Source organism: Chrysoperla carnea, chromosome 1, assembly GCF_905475395.1.
Source record: "Chrysoperla carnea chromosome 1, inChrCarn1.1, whole genome shotgun sequence".
Classification (NCBI taxonomy): domain Eukaryota; kingdom Metazoa; phylum Arthropoda; class Insecta; order Neuroptera; family Chrysopidae; genus Chrysoperla; species Chrysoperla carnea.
In genome coordinates, this window is record NC_058337.1 from 32,541,135 (window position 1) to 32,558,803 (window position 17,669).

The 17,669-nt window shown below is 29.5% G+C and overlaps 1 protein-coding gene across 1 annotated transcript in view; it reads right to left on the reverse strand.

Moving 5' to 3' along the window:
• Positions 1 to 8,043: 8,043 nt before the first annotated feature.
• LOC123301146 overlaps positions 8,044 to 17,669 on the reverse strand; it is a 28,169-nt gene continuing 18,543 nt past the window's right edge. Inside the window, exons 2-3 of the mRNA XM_044883883.1 lie at positions 8,926 to 9,995; positions 8,044 to 8,612 (exon numbers count right to left, since the gene is read on the reverse strand). Coding sequence (XP_044739818.1) covers positions 8,399 to 8,612; positions 8,926 to 9,995 — 1,284 coding nt within the window. The 3' untranslated portion in view covers positions 8,044 to 8,398. The remainder of the gene's footprint in view (positions 8,613 to 8,925; positions 9,996 to 17,669) is intronic.

The window sequence follows — 17,669 nt, forward strand, 5'->3', positions numbered from 1 at the left end:
AAAATTTTTAATTTTTCTCTGTTACTTCTAAGGGTGGATTTTAGGGGTGGCTTGGAACTTGGAACTGAAAATTTTATTCTTATGTTTCGTCTACATTCATGAAATTGTAACAAAATTCATTCTCAAAGTTGAAAATAAGATAAAAATAATTTCAACCCTAAATCTACCCTGCTCTTACATCCCTTATATGGACGGAGGCACTTGGTTTTGTTCTTTTCTATCCTGAAGAAAATGTTGTTACAATTTCAGGCATTTTGTTTCAGTTTATTATGTTTATTTCCATTTATGTAATTTCAAATGTAACAGCCACAATTGTATAAGAGCGTAACCTAAATATCTAAAACTTTTTGAAAAATGTTAACTATGAACTAAGTGATTCTGGTAACTTTGGTAATTTCTGAGCTTTGGTAACTTTGACAACTTCTAGTAACTTTGGTTACTTTTCAAAGATGGCGTTTTTGTAATTTATATAAAATTTTTAAACACACGTTAATAATTTCAATATACATGGAATTTTAATTATTTAGATTATAGTTAATTAAAAAACTTAAATAAAAGAAGTTTTTCCGCAGGTTTAAGTTTTCACTTCCGTCAAAAGTCCCCTGACTGACTATTATATTTTTAACCCCCGAACTAAAAAAAAGGGTGTTATAACTTTGACCGCTATGTGTCTGTGTCTGTGTATGTGTAGGTCTGTGGCATCGTAGCGCCTAAACGGATTAACGGACTTTATTTATTTTTTTTTGGTTTCGTTTGAAAGAAAATTCAACGGGGAGTGTTCTTAGCTATGTTTCAAGTGCGAGTTTAGGGTTTCATACCCGAACAAAACTAAAAAGTTGGCTACGATCTTCCAAAGGTTTTAAATAAAAAGGTAATTTAATGGAGAGTGTTCTTATATATGTTTCGAGTGCGAGTTTAGGGTTTCGTATCTAAAAAATTTGCCGGGTTTTTTAAATTTTGTAAATTTCCCTTGTTAAGAATTTTTATTTGACTTTTTATATGCAACTTACAAGCTGGCAATTACTGATTAATCATATTAAATACAAACCCAAAGATAATAAACAGCGCTGCGGACAGTTATCTCTTCCATATAGTTTGTACAATAAGAATATAATGATTCAAAGTATAGTGATTAATCAAGGTATTACATCTTACCCTTTATTTTATATGAAGTAATTTATTAATACGTATGCTGTTAAATGAAAATCACTTATTGGTTTATTAAATTCTGATAAACCAAAATAGATTTAAATCGATTTGAATGTCATATCCAATGCTTACTGGTATACCTATTTGATAAAATTTTATGGGAACTGCATTTAAATATTTAGTAATCACAGCTTACTTTATCAAAGAAAAACTTGGAGGGATTTTAGGTTTAAATAACTATAAACTTATTAGTTTATCTACCTTCGAAATTGTTAAATATGTTTGAAAGGTATGTTATGTTCCACGGATTGTTATAAAAATATACCCATTCTTAGTGTCCTTAGTGTGTCCATAAGTGTGGTCTAGCCATCGAATTGAAATTCAGGAATTTACTTCCGTCTTCATATCTTAAAAAAGCTTCACGGAAGAGATCACTATCTAAACAACATCCGCTTCTTGATAAAGTTTGTTAAAAATATTTTTTTGAATAGTTTGTGGTAAATCTATAGGAAATACTGAATAAATAAATAAATAAAAATCGTCCCTTTAAATTAAAAATATAAAAAAATGTAGAAATTTATCTTTGATGTTTACCATAGAAAAAAATACATCACTGTTGAATTAACTCAAAAAGAGATTAGAAAAAAGTTGACGTTTAACATAAAAATTCTAGCATTAAATGAATTATTCATGTATATTTTCTTAGGGTAGATAACTAGATATAAATAAAATGAGAAACACATACAATATTCAACGTGTATCTTTTGATCTGGAGGGTTAACATTTAAAATAATAAAAAAATAATAATAATAAAATTACTTATCCTCTTATAGAACAGGATAACTTGGCAACATGTAGGAAAATTATTGAGAAGCATTTTTATACCATGTATATATGAAATACTTATACATAGTATATTAAGTTTAGTCCCAAGTCGTCTGTCATCACGATTACTTAAAAGCGAAAAGAGAAATCAAGCTGAAATAGTTATAGCGTGCTTAGGGCGTAAAATGTGAGGTCGAGTTCGTAAATGAGCAACATAGGTCAATTGGGTCTTGGGTCCGTAGGATCCATTTTGTAAACCGTCAGAGATAGAACAAAAGTTTAAATGTAAAAAATGTTCCTTATAAAAAATAAACAACTTTTGTTTGAAACAATTTTCGTAAACGTCAATGTTTACTCGTGAGAGCGCAAATTTCGCGCAAGTTGTATAGTATGTATTATATGGGTACATCAGTTGTGTGACATGTATGTATGTGTAAAGTGACAGAGTAATCAACATTGTCTATACATGGTATTTCAACAATTAACTCAGCCAATTGTTTGTTTTCACTTTTTGCTTTTATCTTATCTAAGACAGTATAGGTAGATATGTTGTTGGTAAGAGATACAGGTGTAGTTTAAAATTCGAAATTCGAGTGCCTTTATAATTTTATAATGGTCCGGGAGATCTACACAGGAAAAATCTAAGTAACAATGGATTAATTCATCGCTTTCTTGCACTAGGTTTCATCCATCTAGGTAGGTTGTTGAGTCGCGTATATCTAACACGATAACTTTATTGGTGGCCCCACATCCAGGTGGGCCTTTTCAAATTGAAAGCAAATCTACCACAAATCGAGAGGACAATTAATATTACAAATTAATGTTTAAAATTTTAGTTTCATCGGACAAAAAGAATAAAACTTATGGAACCGAAAGTAAAACATTGGTATTTCGATCACGGCGTCTGACCCAAAATCAAATTTTCAGATAATTTCTACAACATAAAAGATATTCCAAGTTATATTAACAGAAACTCATCAAAAAAAACGTAAAATTATAGCAATAACTCAATATACCAGGAAAACGTCCTTTTCAAGGTACAGGATGTTAAAAATTTTAGATAATAAAAAAAAACTTTTAACACAAAGAAAACCGACTTCAAAAGAAAAACTTTTCCAAAAGAAATAAAAAAGCACTAAAAAGTAAAAAAATAACGATAATTTAATGTAGTTAAAATTATTGTTATTTTTGGAGTCGGTGTCAGCCAAGGAAACAACTCTGACAGAACAGTTTGCTACATTAGCTTGGCTGACACCTACTCCAAAAATAACAATAATTTTAACTACATTAAATTATCGTTATTTTTTTACTTTTCGGTGCTTTTTAATTTCTTTTGGAAAAGTTTTTCTTTTGAAGTCGGTTTTCTGTTTGTTAAAAGTTTTTTTGTTTTAGTTTTTTTATGTTGTTTAGTGAATATGAAGTACAATAACTAATTTTTCACTAAAAAAAGAATAATCGAAATCGGTTGGCGTGATATTGAGTTATTCGTCCTCTTGTCTTGCATACTTAATGCAAATTTAAGACTTTTATGGTTTTCTCATGGATGTCGTTGTCAGAACTGGATCAAAATGAAATGGGACCACACGGGAAGCATCAGCTTTCAAACAGATAAAGAATCATCAAAATCGGTTTACCCAGTTGAAAGTTCTGTGGTACCAAACATATAAAAAAAAAAATACAGTCGAATTGATAACCTCCTCCTTTTTTGTTTGAAGTCGGTTAAAAATGGAATTATTGTGAATATTACTAAGACGACGGCAATATTCACAAAAATATTTTTATTCAAAATTTCTACTTGTAGGAATCTAAAAGGAATGCTTTCATAGCCTTAGGTGAAAATGTTTGGCTGATATAACTTGGACCATCCTGTTTATACTACTTACACACATTTTCTTTACATTTGCCTCGTCATCGTAATAGCACAGTAACTTTTAAAACAAAATAAATATCAATTCCATAATATATATATGTATAAAATTTAGAAAGATAAATAAATTAAATTTTATATTTTTCATAATATAGTAGATACCAACTTTACTACTACCTAGAAGTATGTAGTTACTATACAATGTCCCTATACTTTTCGTAAATTGAAAAAAATCTAAATTAATTACATGAGATAAAAAAAAAAGTATACCCAAAAAAATATAACAAAAATTATTACAAAAATAAATGACATTAGGACGATGTTCCATCATTAATCATACTTAAAAATCATGAATCACATAAATCATAATTAAACCAAAAAACGTGAAGATAATAAAAGGTATACATATATATACTTACCATTTGGTCAGTTAAATGTTACCACGACAAGCGACATTCAATCCTTCAAGAAACACCGCTATCGAAAAAACTCTATATACTTGTAGTGTGTCGCATTTTAGATGAAGACAATCATACTTTAACTATAAACTTAGCCTGCTACTGATTGATAACTGGGACTGATTCTTAATATTTTGCCTATAGCCTAAAAACTTGTAGAAAAAGTTGCTTAAAATTTTCTTTTATACCCATATACTGATTTTCATGACAAAATTCGCATTTTTAATTTTTTCATTATTTTGGTCTATTACTCTTATTGAAATATTTGAATACATCACATTATTAAATTATCAACTTATCCAGTTTTTGCATTTCATAGTACACTAGTTATAAAATTAAAAAATAAACACATGGTTATAAATTTTAACTAGTGTAGGTACTATGGAATGTAAAAACTGAACAAATTGATAATTTAATACTGTGATGTTTTCAAATATTTAAATAAACTTTGCGCATAAATTGCGCATTTTTTTATGAAAATCGACATATGGGTGTAAAAAAAATTATAAAACAACTTTTTGCATATTTTTTTTCGATATGTCTAAACATCCCTTGGCCAGGCAAATTTTGGAAAGTAGAAATGTCTGCAAATATTATTTCTTTTCTCGACACTTTGGAAATTCTAGATGATAAAATAACGTTTGATGTTTATCCCATATTTTGAAAAAACAAACGATTTCTTGGGAGTGATCAAGGCTTGGAACTAAGTAGTGCTTATAGATAGCCAAACATATTCTTATACTAAATTATTTGGATACGATCATGATGCGGGTTTTACTCATTCCTAATCTTCTTCGGCCTCCGTGAAGTGATTTAACATCATAAGAATATTGCTTTGTGTAGAACTAAATTAACATCATTAAATAACTTATCTTAATGCATCTTAATGTATACCTGAATGAGGTATTACTCATCACAAAATTTCCGTTTGATGTGGAAACATCGTGTTTTTTTATTGAATCTAACAAAATACTAATCTGAGGAAAGACGCTGCTGGGTTAAAAGAAAAAGGAAACATAATATTAAATAGGATATTGGATTGGTTTCTGGAAACAATCTCAAATTAGATTGTATTTAAAGACTATAAAAATTGTTCTTTGAATTATTTTGTATATTTTTTGAAACAAACAAATAAAGATACTGAATTTGAATAACCCATCAAAACGGTGTTTGTAACGTAGGTACCGGTGCAATAAAATTTGTGATGTCATAAACATAATGTTTTATATTTACTAGAGTTGTTTAAAAGAGAGTTAAGACAACAACGTAGCTTAATGGTCAGGAGGCTGTATATGACTGAACAAAAAATTAATTTCTGTTGACTTAGCTCATATAGCAAAGAAAATTTTAAAAAAATCTTCTGGGTTTTTAACCCCCGAACTAAAAAAAGGGGTGCAATAGCACCTAAACGGAGGTACCAATTTTTATTTTAATGAAAGGTAACTTAATGGAAAGTGTTCTTAGCTATGTTTAAAGTGATAGCTTAGGTTTCCGTACCCGAAAAAAACTAAAAAATTGGCGATGACCTTCAAAATTAATTTAGTTTGAAAAAGGCAAGGCACATAATTTTATCATATAAATAATTACTATGGAAATGAATGGTCAAATAAACCTGGCTCAATTCATTTCGAAAAGTGAAATGGTAAAATAATTAGGTAATTCAGGTAATTTTAGGTTAAAAGAATAATTCAGAAAAACAAAGTTAGCTCAAATATTTTAATGAAAATATTTCCAAAAATTTGTCCTGATGTCTCATGAAATCTCATCTGATGTCCTTGACCATCACTTTGATATTCATTTTAGAAGGAGTGTTATAAGTTTAAAGTGTTTATCTGTGCGTCTGTGGGTTTCTCAGTGGAATCGTAGCCCCAAAACGGTCGAACCGACTTGATTGAGAACATTTTATAGCTAAACAGGGATCAAATCGCATTTGTCGGGGGTTTTTTAATTTTTGTAAATTTCACTTGTTTAGAATAAATAATAAACTATTTTTTTGTCAAATTACGGCGAATAGAATTTAAAACCATAATTCTATCACTAATGGTGACAAAATTTTTCCTAATGTAAAATATTATCCTATTAGGATACATAACTTGTTTTCGCAAACAATTTTGAAACTTCTCTGCGGTCGCTAATGACCTAGACGTTAAAAGCGACCTTAAATAAATAAAAAAAATTTTGAAACTTTCGTAAACACGCAATATATGCTATACAGGAACATTATTTAACGCCACTTTGAATTTATAGAAAACGTAAACTCTTATAAATATATTAAGATATAAAAACGGGAAAAAATTCTACACATTAAAAAATATATAAAAACATTGAATAAATTGTGTTTGTGAAGGTTATTTAAAAATGTTTATTGTAATATTTATTTAATTATTTATTAATTTTTCACTTTTTTTATTCTCTTTAAATTAATTACACACTTTTTTTTTTTTTGTTTTATTATATATTTTTTTTCTTTTTTACAAAATAATAGTTTTTTTTTTGTACAATTTATGGATGACATTAAAACCTACTACACGTATTGTCAACTTTATTAATATCAAAAATTTATTAAATAAACGCGCAAAGAATGGAGAATGAATGAGGTATAATTATTTATTATTAATATTTTAATTAAATTAAACAAGGTGTATATTTGTCAAAACTTTCAAAGATTGACGTGTGTGAGTTTAATCTGAATTCATGGTCTGTGTGGGAATGTGAAGCTTAATAGATGCTTTGAAAAATAAACAAAATAATTGATTTCAACAAATATAACTGCGCTTTTTATTTATGAGTCCCAGATTTCACATTTGCTTAGATATAGTCTTATACCTAAGTTAACCATTGACTCGTAACCGCTTTGCGGACCCCCTTTGGATATTTTTCTAAAAAGGTAATCACCGAAGCGACTCTTCATTACATGTAGGTTATATTATCAGTTCTTGACTGAAGGTAGGTGATGGGCGCAGAGGGATTTTTCAAAAAACGTATATCAGTTTTTTTATGATACGTAAAAGCTTACCCAAATCGAACAGTTTATTTTGAGGCCCGTATTAAAATTTGTTTATTTTGTTTGATACTTAAATTGGTATAAGCTGATCTTTAATAAGGAGTAAAATTATCCCTGAATACCAACCAGAAAGCTTCGTAAAATTGACGATACCAATTATTAAGTATTAAGGAAAACTGTATGACTATAATGGTAACAAAGCATCTTATTAACCGTCATTAAGCGAAGAAACTGGAAAAAATAATGAATGTCTCCATAGCAAAGGTAAAATTTTAAATGTTGAATATTTTTTTTTATGTTTTACGAATATTTTATGAGCTAAATCGTTCCTTGTATATATAGATGGTGGTTATGATTTACGATCAAAAAATTTCAATCACAAAAAACTGTGCTGAAAATTGTGGGCAATATAATGTCAAGAAAGCATTTGACATCATTGCTACAGTATCACAGATATTTTGTTCTATATGAAGTAATATTTTTATGATATTAGAATCAAAGAGAGTTAATACAAATCCGTAATAAAAATTTGAGAAAAATAAATATCGGTTATAATAGTATGTTAGTTCATAAGTTTATTAGAAATAAATGGTTGTTCAATAAGAGACTGCCGCATAAATGGGAGTTATTTTGTCCAAGAAGATGTTACCACTTAAAGGGGTGGGACGGTCATTTCAAGAACATAATATAAAAATAATATTTTAAGTTATTTTATTATATATATTTTTAAAATAATATTTCTAAAATAAACGTTTCATCCATTTTAGTGATAACAAATTTTTGAATAGTATATATCTACCACTCCCATATAATTGGTAACATATTATTGAACAACCCTGTATTATGTTAGTTCACAAGTATAATGTTAGTTAATAGATATATATTACGTGACTGTTTCTTAAGTACTCAACTTAAATCTAAAATGAACTTGAATAAAGGCAATTAAGTGGAAAATGATGTCACTATCACAAGTTCAATTAATTTGAAGCTTTGACAAAAATTGCATTAAATCGGATGTCTATTTTATATTGGCAGTGTTTTATATTTAAATGTCAAATAAGCTTAATTTGCGCCATGTTTTTTAATAAATTTTTGTTACTTATTTTTATAACCTGAATTTGGATTGTTATTATTATTCATGTCATTAGTATCGTTTTTTGATGGATCTTTTGAATCATCTGGGTGGGATGTTGACCGGGGTGTCGTTGTTTGTGGTGGTCTTCCATCACGATCATACAAATAACTAGTGCCACGATAGCCACTACCACTAGATCCTCGATTGTAATATGGATCTCTTGGACGGTACGCTCTGTAACAAATTAATTCACATTAACACATTTCTTTGTGAATAAAAAAAATCTATTTTGCTTGTGATTGTGAACAGTTAGATCACCAGTGAAATCTTTTGTCGTTTTAATTGTGGAATAAGCTTGAAAATTCTGATTCAACAGATTTTCGGGGCTTTAAATAAGCTTTTGCCTACATAACATAAATCCATAAATTGAAGTGAAAACTTTCTCTAACAAAAACTTACCCAGAATCACACACTTGCATAATTCTCAAAATTATATCCATTGGAATGAAATCTTTCTATTTAAAAATAAAATAATAAAAATTCTTACCCTGGATCCCGCCAATCGTCTCTGTATCCCGCATCACTGCCGGTAGCACTGCTTCCATAGTTCCAACCTTGAGCATATCCACGGTCGTAGCCCCAATATCCAGAAGGTTCTGGTCGACCGGAAGCAAAGTAGTATCCACGGCCAGTATTGTCCCATCCAGATTGTCCTCGTGTAGTTTCATCCCATGGTCTAAATCCACTGCTACGTGGTGGTGGAGAATCATACCCGCCACGATATCCATCATAACGATCGTACCTACTGTAATCATACGTTGCCGGTCTACGTGGTTCGTAACGCATATCAGTCGTGTAATATGGATCACGTTCATAAGGATCACGATATCCTCCACCAACACTTGATCGTGGATAATCGTAGCGTGGTTCATCGTATGGTGGTCTACGATCCATATCGTATGGGCGGCGTTCATCATAACGAGAATAATATCTGTCATCATATCGTCCAACGGGTCTAGCTGACATACTACGTTCATCGTAATATGGATCATAGTAATCAGGACGACGTGCATCATAACGATCGTAGCCTCGACGGTCATCGTAACGACGATCATATCCAGTTGGATATGCTCGCCTGTCATCATAGTACGGATCGGCACATCGTAAGCATCGACGTTCTACGGTATGTTGAGGTGAAGTTATAGCCGTCGTTGGATTTGGTTGATCCGTGCCTTTTAAATTTCGTACTGGTAGTGGTGAATGTTGTGGATTAGATGATGATGTTCCATACTGATCCGGTTCACGCACACCATAGTCACGTGCATAGTAATATCGGTTATCACGTGCGTTACGTTTATTTGGGCCAATTTTTTCAGTGTTGGGAGTGTCTACAGTGTCTACTGCTGAGGATATTAATTTACTAAGGAAATTATCACTGTTTGATGAAGCTGCACCTGATTGATCTGTATTTTCTTGTGCCGTTGCTACTGTTGGTGTTGCAGTGAATTTCGTTGAGGTTGTGACGTCTATTGAAGTCGTGTATTGTATGCATAATATAGATAAAATTAACCAGTGATATCTTAGTATATTAGTGTGTTTGTTGGGTCGATTTTTCGTCTGAAACAAATAAAAAAATTATTATTTACTACCTTCTATTCATATTCCACTCAATCCAATTTTTCTTAATTTTTTTATTTTTTTCTATGAGACAAAACACGTGAAAACAAACGATTGACCAAGTTAATTGTGGAAATATCCTGTATAGATAGTGTTGAATATCAGTGCTTACATTATTTTGAATAAATTAGAGGTGTTCAAAAGATTGAACATTGATTTTTCGAGAATCTTTTAAAAATTCACTGGTTGAAAGTACCCGCAAATTTTAAACTCCCTATTTTTTATAGTTTTGAAGAAAATAGGCTCTAAAATTTTATTCTGATTTACGCAACTTCATGGGTAAACAATGATGTTTACGAAAAACTGTTTCCAACAAAAGTTGTTTAATTTTTTAATTAAGAACATTTTTAAATTTAAACTTTTGTTCTATCTCTAAAAGTTTACATCTATGGGTCGATGATTCAATTGACTTATGTTGCTCATATACGAACACAATGTCACTTTTTACATCCTGAACACGCTATGAGAATTTCAGCTTTTTATTTTTAAGATATCGTGAGAACAGACGGATAGCCGGACAAACAACCGGCTACAGACTTAGGCTTAAAATTAGTATACCTTGATATATAATTCATATATACAGGATATAAAAATATAAATTAGAGTTTAATCTCGGTGCTAGACCTTTTGTGCCTAGTGTTTCACCATTGGCGATCCTATTAGTCAATTTTTTAATTGGCACCCATTACTTATACATACCTAATTTAATTTTTATACCGAATTTAATCAGGAATTTTTTTACAGGAAAGCATTGTTCAAAAGGGAGAGTATAATAAAAGAGTAGACAAGTATTAATTAGACAATTCACTCATACATTTTCACAGTATTGTTGTAAATTACTATGGTTTCATAATATACATCTATTTATTAATCGCCTAATCCCATTGAAAAATGTTAAAAATTCAAAATAATATTTTAACATATTGAAATTTTTAATTTAAAAAACAAGTTGGGAAGTAAATTGTCATCTGATTCAAATATATTCTGCGATTTTCAGATTGATATACGAAGCAAATAAAGTAAAAGCTTATAAATAATTAATTCAATTCCATTTTACTCAATTTTTCAACTCTAGAATTATTGGTTTCATCACTATTTTATGCGTCCTTTCGAGGATATTTCAATCAAAGTTTGCAGGAGCAAAAATTTTGTATCAAAATTGGAGCTCTATTTTAGATTTTAAAGGTAAACCTCTATTTTGACTCGGGAAATTGTAGCATTAATAAAATTATTTCTAAATACAATTTTTATTTCCAACTTTTTTTTAATTTTATTAAAACATATTTATTTTCAATTGTTTATTATTTATTGTTTTCAATCATAATAAAATGGTTAAGCAGTTCGAGTGAACAACTATGCTTTTGCATAAAATAATAATTATTATTATTATTTCAATATTACTGGAAAATAATACTGCAATAATCATCGTAACTAATTTTTGTTGTTGTTTGTTTTTTACTTTCTGCTAGGAAGTTATTGTATTCACCCTGATATATGAAATCGAAAATATTTTGGTATATTTACGTTTTCAGCTATCTACAATACAAAAATATCATTATAAATATCGTAATACGCTTTCAATTTTAATGTGGTACTTTGGAAAGTTTTGAGTTTCTCTTTTAAGTTTGTTGAATTAAAATTACTCTGATAGGGTAACGAGCCGAAATTCGGACATAATTGTCAATAAATGTCAATAAGAAAAAAAAGATTAATATAACTTTACATAATCGACCTTTCCTTCGCTAATTAACTAACTTAACGTGAAATTTTTGAATGGTGGAGACGTCAATTCATAGAAAAAAATGAGAAAAAAGAGAGAGATTCAAAGATGGCGTTATAATTTAAAAACAATTTAAATGACTTTTGTACTGTTTTTACCGTAAATTTTTCAGAATTTTCTATGCACGGGCTAGCAAAGCTTTAAAATTTCATTTGTCATAGTTCAAAAATTCGGTGAAAGTAATCAGAAATGTCGTTGTATTGAAAAATATGGTAAAAGTATTCAGAACTGCATATTTAAATAATATAAATTGTCCTATTTATTTTGTTGGATCATTAATATAATATCGTTATTGATTTCTAAAAAGATAAATATTACTAGCGGCCATCTGAACGCTTCGCTGGACAATTTGTTTATGCAAAATTTGAAGTAGATTGGACCAAGGAATCACGTTGTCCCATACGAGCTTTTTCCCCTTCCCCCCTTAGGGGTAGAATTTTGGAAAATCCTTCTTATCGGAGGCCTACGTCATACAAAGAACCCACACCGACCAAGTTTCAGATATCTACGATCATTGGTTTTGGCTGTGGGTTGGTCCGTAAGTCAGTCATTAGGGACAAAGCTTGTTATTTATGTAAATTACTATTATTATTAAATATTTATGGACATAAATCAATCATAATACATAATAAATGTACAATACATTTTACAATATAGAAATATTTGTAGGACATCATCGACTTCGATGGCTATACATGTCCGTCCTTAATTTTAGAATTTTTTTCATTTCAATCGTTACTTACTAAATTATTAAATTGATCAGAAAGTAAGTGGTTTGGTCTTGTAAGGGTCATGTCCATCACGGCTTGTTTTTTATGCAATTGTAATAATACAAAATAAAATTTGATATATTGTGGTAAAAAAAAAATTAGCATAATACAAGTTTGGGAAATAATATTATTATTGTTTTTGATTTTTTATTCATTTTATTATTTGTTTTTTATGTGTTATCTATTTTGTTAACTTTTTGTAAACAAACAAAATATTGTTTAAACATCTTTAAAATATGAGATGGTGTAAAAAAAAAAATTTGTCAAGGTTTTTAATTTTTTTTTTATGCTATGCGATAATTTGTCTTAAAATATGAAAGTTTTTTTTTTGTATGTTTGTTTTATATTCTGCAATGTTATTGTTTCAATGTTATGTTAATTGAATTGAAAACTTGCCAAGTATGGAGTAATTTGTACAAGCACTTGTATAAAATTTTGAACAACAAGCTTTGCTTGTGTATCGTAGGCAATAAATTGACTACTTTTTGATGTTTTTATGCCAAATACACCGTTGCATTCTTTCAATTAGCGAGTATACATATTCCAATTAAATAAAACTGCTTTCAAATTAAGCCCGTTATAATTGATTAGAGGGTAGCATGACCAAAAAAATAAAATACAAATAATTTAACAAATTTTTGACGGAGGTGTCGGTAATATTCAATTTTGCACCAAATATTTATATCAAAAATTAAGCAAGAAATCTCAGTTGCTCGAGCAAACAATAAGAACAAAATTTGGAAAATTCAACGTCAAAGCATAAAAACGTTAGAAACATTCTTCTAATTTAAAGTATTCCTCTATCTCTTACCAGTTACGAGTATGTGTTTGGAAGAGCCACTTCCAGCTGAGACTCGATATTCAAAATATGTAAATATGTGCAATTGATCCACAATGGCAAACAGAAGGTTTTAAGTTTTACAATAATTTTTTATTGGATGGATTTCGAAGGGTGTGTACGGATATCTAATAAGGGTATCGTTTACTTCTACGTATAAAGGGTATCTACGTATGGAATTTAAAAACTTGTTTGAAACATCGATTTCGATAATTTCTTTGTATCTCTTATCAATAACTAACACAAGTTTGGAATACCAACTTCTGGTTGCTATCGAGAAGTTGAGGCTGTTTTAGAAATAGATGACATTTTTTTATAGGACCCAGCATTCTTTCGATTTTGGAAGGGTTGTATGAAGGGTCAAGAACATCCGGTACAACTCTGTTTCAGATATTGAGCCTGCAAAAATATAGTTTCTGATATTAAAAACAAGAAAATCCTTTTTGGTGCAATTAATTTTATTAATTTGAGTTTTCTATAATCTTGAGAAAAAAATTTGCATATTTAGAAAAGTTTTTGTTTAAAAAAGGAAAGAAAACAAAAAAAAGACATTCAATTCCCGTTTTAAATGGTCAGGCATCATAAAAATGAATCTTTAGAAAGTTGATTTATGCTGTAGAATTTTCTACTATTCCTATTAATTATTCTCTACGTATGTTTCTCACTGAACTCTTAATAAACGGTAGCGCCGATTTTGTTCTTGGGTTTGAGGGGGTCTCTGGATTGTTTAGATTTAAAGTTGAACTCGGTATATGACGCTGCGATCTGACATTATTTTTTTCGAAAATTCGAATATAAAAAAAAAAGTATGCTAAATCTACTAACATGAGGCTGGCCAACGTCTTTCAAGTCCGCTTGTTTCGTATATATTTGAAGTTACAGGTTTATTAAAGATGTATGAGCACGGTAGTGGGGGCACAAATTAAAAAAATATTTATTTTCAATTTTGGTGATAAATTATTATTTGTTTAATTATTCAGCTTTCGACATTTCGAAAAACCAACATAACGAAAAATTTTATATTTATTTTTCGTCTATATTCATGAAGTTATAACAAAATTCATCATCAAAGTTGAAAATAAGGTAAAAATAATTTCAACCCTAAATCTATCCTGCTCTCACATCCCTTATATGGACGGGGACACTTGGTTTTTTTCTAAAACTTTTTTTTAAAATTAGTTTTCATTCATTACAAGTGAAAATTATCAAAAACTTTCAATATATGTCGTTTTTTGAGTAAAAGTCGACCAAAAAAAAAATTTGGAGCCTTTAAAAACATTGTTGTCATGCTCATACTCCTTAAACTCGTTTTTATAATATAATATCTTTACACGTAATATTATATACATAAATTTATCAAAATATTATTTTTGACATTGTTTTTTACAGTATGGTTTTGGAAAGTTCTGATAGAAAGTTAAACAAAAAAGTTTAGGGAAAAACATACAATAATTTTATTATCACATTATATTCGTGTGCCATATTTTCTAAGATAAATTAATCACACTGTGATATATAGGTATTAGTTTTGATAATTAATTAATTAATAATTGTGATGTTGTAGTGTAGGATTTAAATGATACCTCCAAGCATTTTCACACCAAAATTTTGTTTATTAATAGAACTACGAAATATGGGTAACAGAAGTAAATGAAATGTTTGGTTGACTGACCATATAATGTTTTGTTGTAACAATATGTGAGTGAAATATTCAGATATTTGCATTATGTAGTATTAGAAGAAATTTTCGTGAGCAGAATTCTAACCTAAAAATCCAATATTAAACTATATAAAAAAATCTCGCCAACAAAATATAATAGGCTACCGAAATAAAACCATGTAATTAGGCAAGCGGCAAACCACCGGAAAAGTGCGTAGAAATGAAAATGAGTGACCAATCACTGAAAATATGAATGGGACTATACTACAGGTTTGTAACAATTAATAGCCGACTCTCACCAATTGGTTTTTTTACCAACTGATTTCTTTTGGTCAAAGGTTTACGAAAAGTATAAACCTGTTTAGTCGCATTCACATTTTCAGTGATTGGTCAGTCATTTTAGTTATTATCAAGGGGTTTTTCGCTTGCCTACATGTTGGTGTGTTATAAAAATGCATCGACTGTAGGGAGAAACGATTGAACGCCTGCTGAGTCATTACCTACCATTGTAAAACTAACGTGCTCTATCATCAACGATTCTAAAAAGCTATAATCAGTTAGTACTAATGCAAAGGAATGATATTGTGTTTATCAGTCTTTATATAGTGTGCTGCGTTTAAGATGAATTTGTCATTCAGGGTTATGGCTCACATTTTTTAAGATACTTAACCGAAATCAGAACTTAAATCTCAGCCTACTACAAATTGGCAAATAGGGCCGATTTTATTAATATTTTGTCTAGCGTCAGAGATGGCTGGAGATATCGATAAAAACTATTAAGAAAAGTTGCATAGAATATGTTTTGGTCAGAACACATGAGCCGCAAAGGGCAAAACATTGATACATAGGCTGAAAATCAAAGTCGGCAAACTATGGTAAGTAGGGTGTCAGTGAATAAGTATTTCAAAACATATTACTACGGTATACGAGCTGGCACGTTCACGAAAAAGTTAATTTTAAGAAGGCTGATTTTGTAATTGCCAGGCACAGTTGACGATACCATTCCGTCAACTATGTTACTATTGTGCATTTCCGAAAAAAAGCAGCGAAAATTATGATTAGTTTAAAATCATAATGTCAATTCAATTTTTAACTTATTTCATATCTTATGAGTAATGTAAATTATAATTGTTATACAGTTTTCCTATTGCTCCGCACCATTTAAAAAAAGTGGGGTTTCAACAATGATTTAATTTTAGTATTACAGAATGTAATTTTAATTTGTTACACGAAAATTAGATTACTTTACCTGCACGCATCTCTTCAGCCATTTTAAAATTATTTCTTAAAAAAGTTGCTAGATATCATTCCCACAAAATATATTATGTTTTTAAGAGCAGACTTAAAAGGAACAGTTTGGTTTTTGAGAAAAGATATCAGTTAGTTATACTCAATATACAATTTTCCATTTAATACTCTTAAACAATACACATATAATATATATATACATTCAACAGTAACTAAGCGGTTTGGTACCATTAAATTATTTGATTTGACATCAGGACATCCGTTGTTACATTGTGTAGTTTATATTTTAGATATGATATATACCTACATATATTAATTTTATATAAAATAAAGATAGCAATATATAAAACAAAGATAGCAATACGATATATATCCTATTTATTAGTTAGTTCAAATAACTATGACATGAGTATTTTAGTCTTTTGCTCTTTTAAATAAAGCAGCAACATCAACAATAACTAACCAATATGCATATAAATTATTAATTTATTTATAATATAATTTATGAACGTGGTTGGACTCTAACTGAAAATATTATACAGGTTGTTACGAAAAATGTTTTAATTTTTAACTTTTGTCATTCGTTCTTTCATCTGCAAAAACTTTATTTAAGTACTGGTAGCAACTAGCTCATAAATATAACTTTTTTCGCCTCTGTCACCAAAGAGAAAAATGAGGCTCAGAAGAACCAACTTTATTATAGATTTAAGTGAGGAAAATTTAACCGCGTGACATATAAAATTTCATTTTTCGAAGAAAATATGTTTTCGTCGAGTCAATTACGTTCACTGAGTGAATTCTCTGCGGGAAGAATGTATTTGCAAACCGTAAGTAATGTGTACGTGGTAAAATAATTAGTCCCCAGTACTTCTTTCAGTCATCTTTTTCAGTTATTAGCACACGTTATAAACTTCGTTAGTGGCTCCATAGTGACACGTTTACCATACTTTATATTGTTTACCATACTCTAAATATGTCAATTTAACCATGATTATTTAATATACCAAATATTAAGATAATTTTTTTTCGAAAAATATTATGCAACGTTAGTTGACTCCTCCGTTCATAACACGTCATTTAATTACTGATGACAACATGACTGATTTTTTCGGAAACATAACATGTCAGTAAATATAAAACCTGTTTTAGTTACTACACTCAGTTGTAATCAGTAAACAAATCAATACAATCGTTCAATTGATACGTTAAGAGGCGCCAAACTCGAGAATATAGTATTTCCGAGAATCACCACAATATAAAGTATAGTAGACTCATAAAACGAAGCCAATCACAGAGTTTTGAACGTGTGGTAATATCT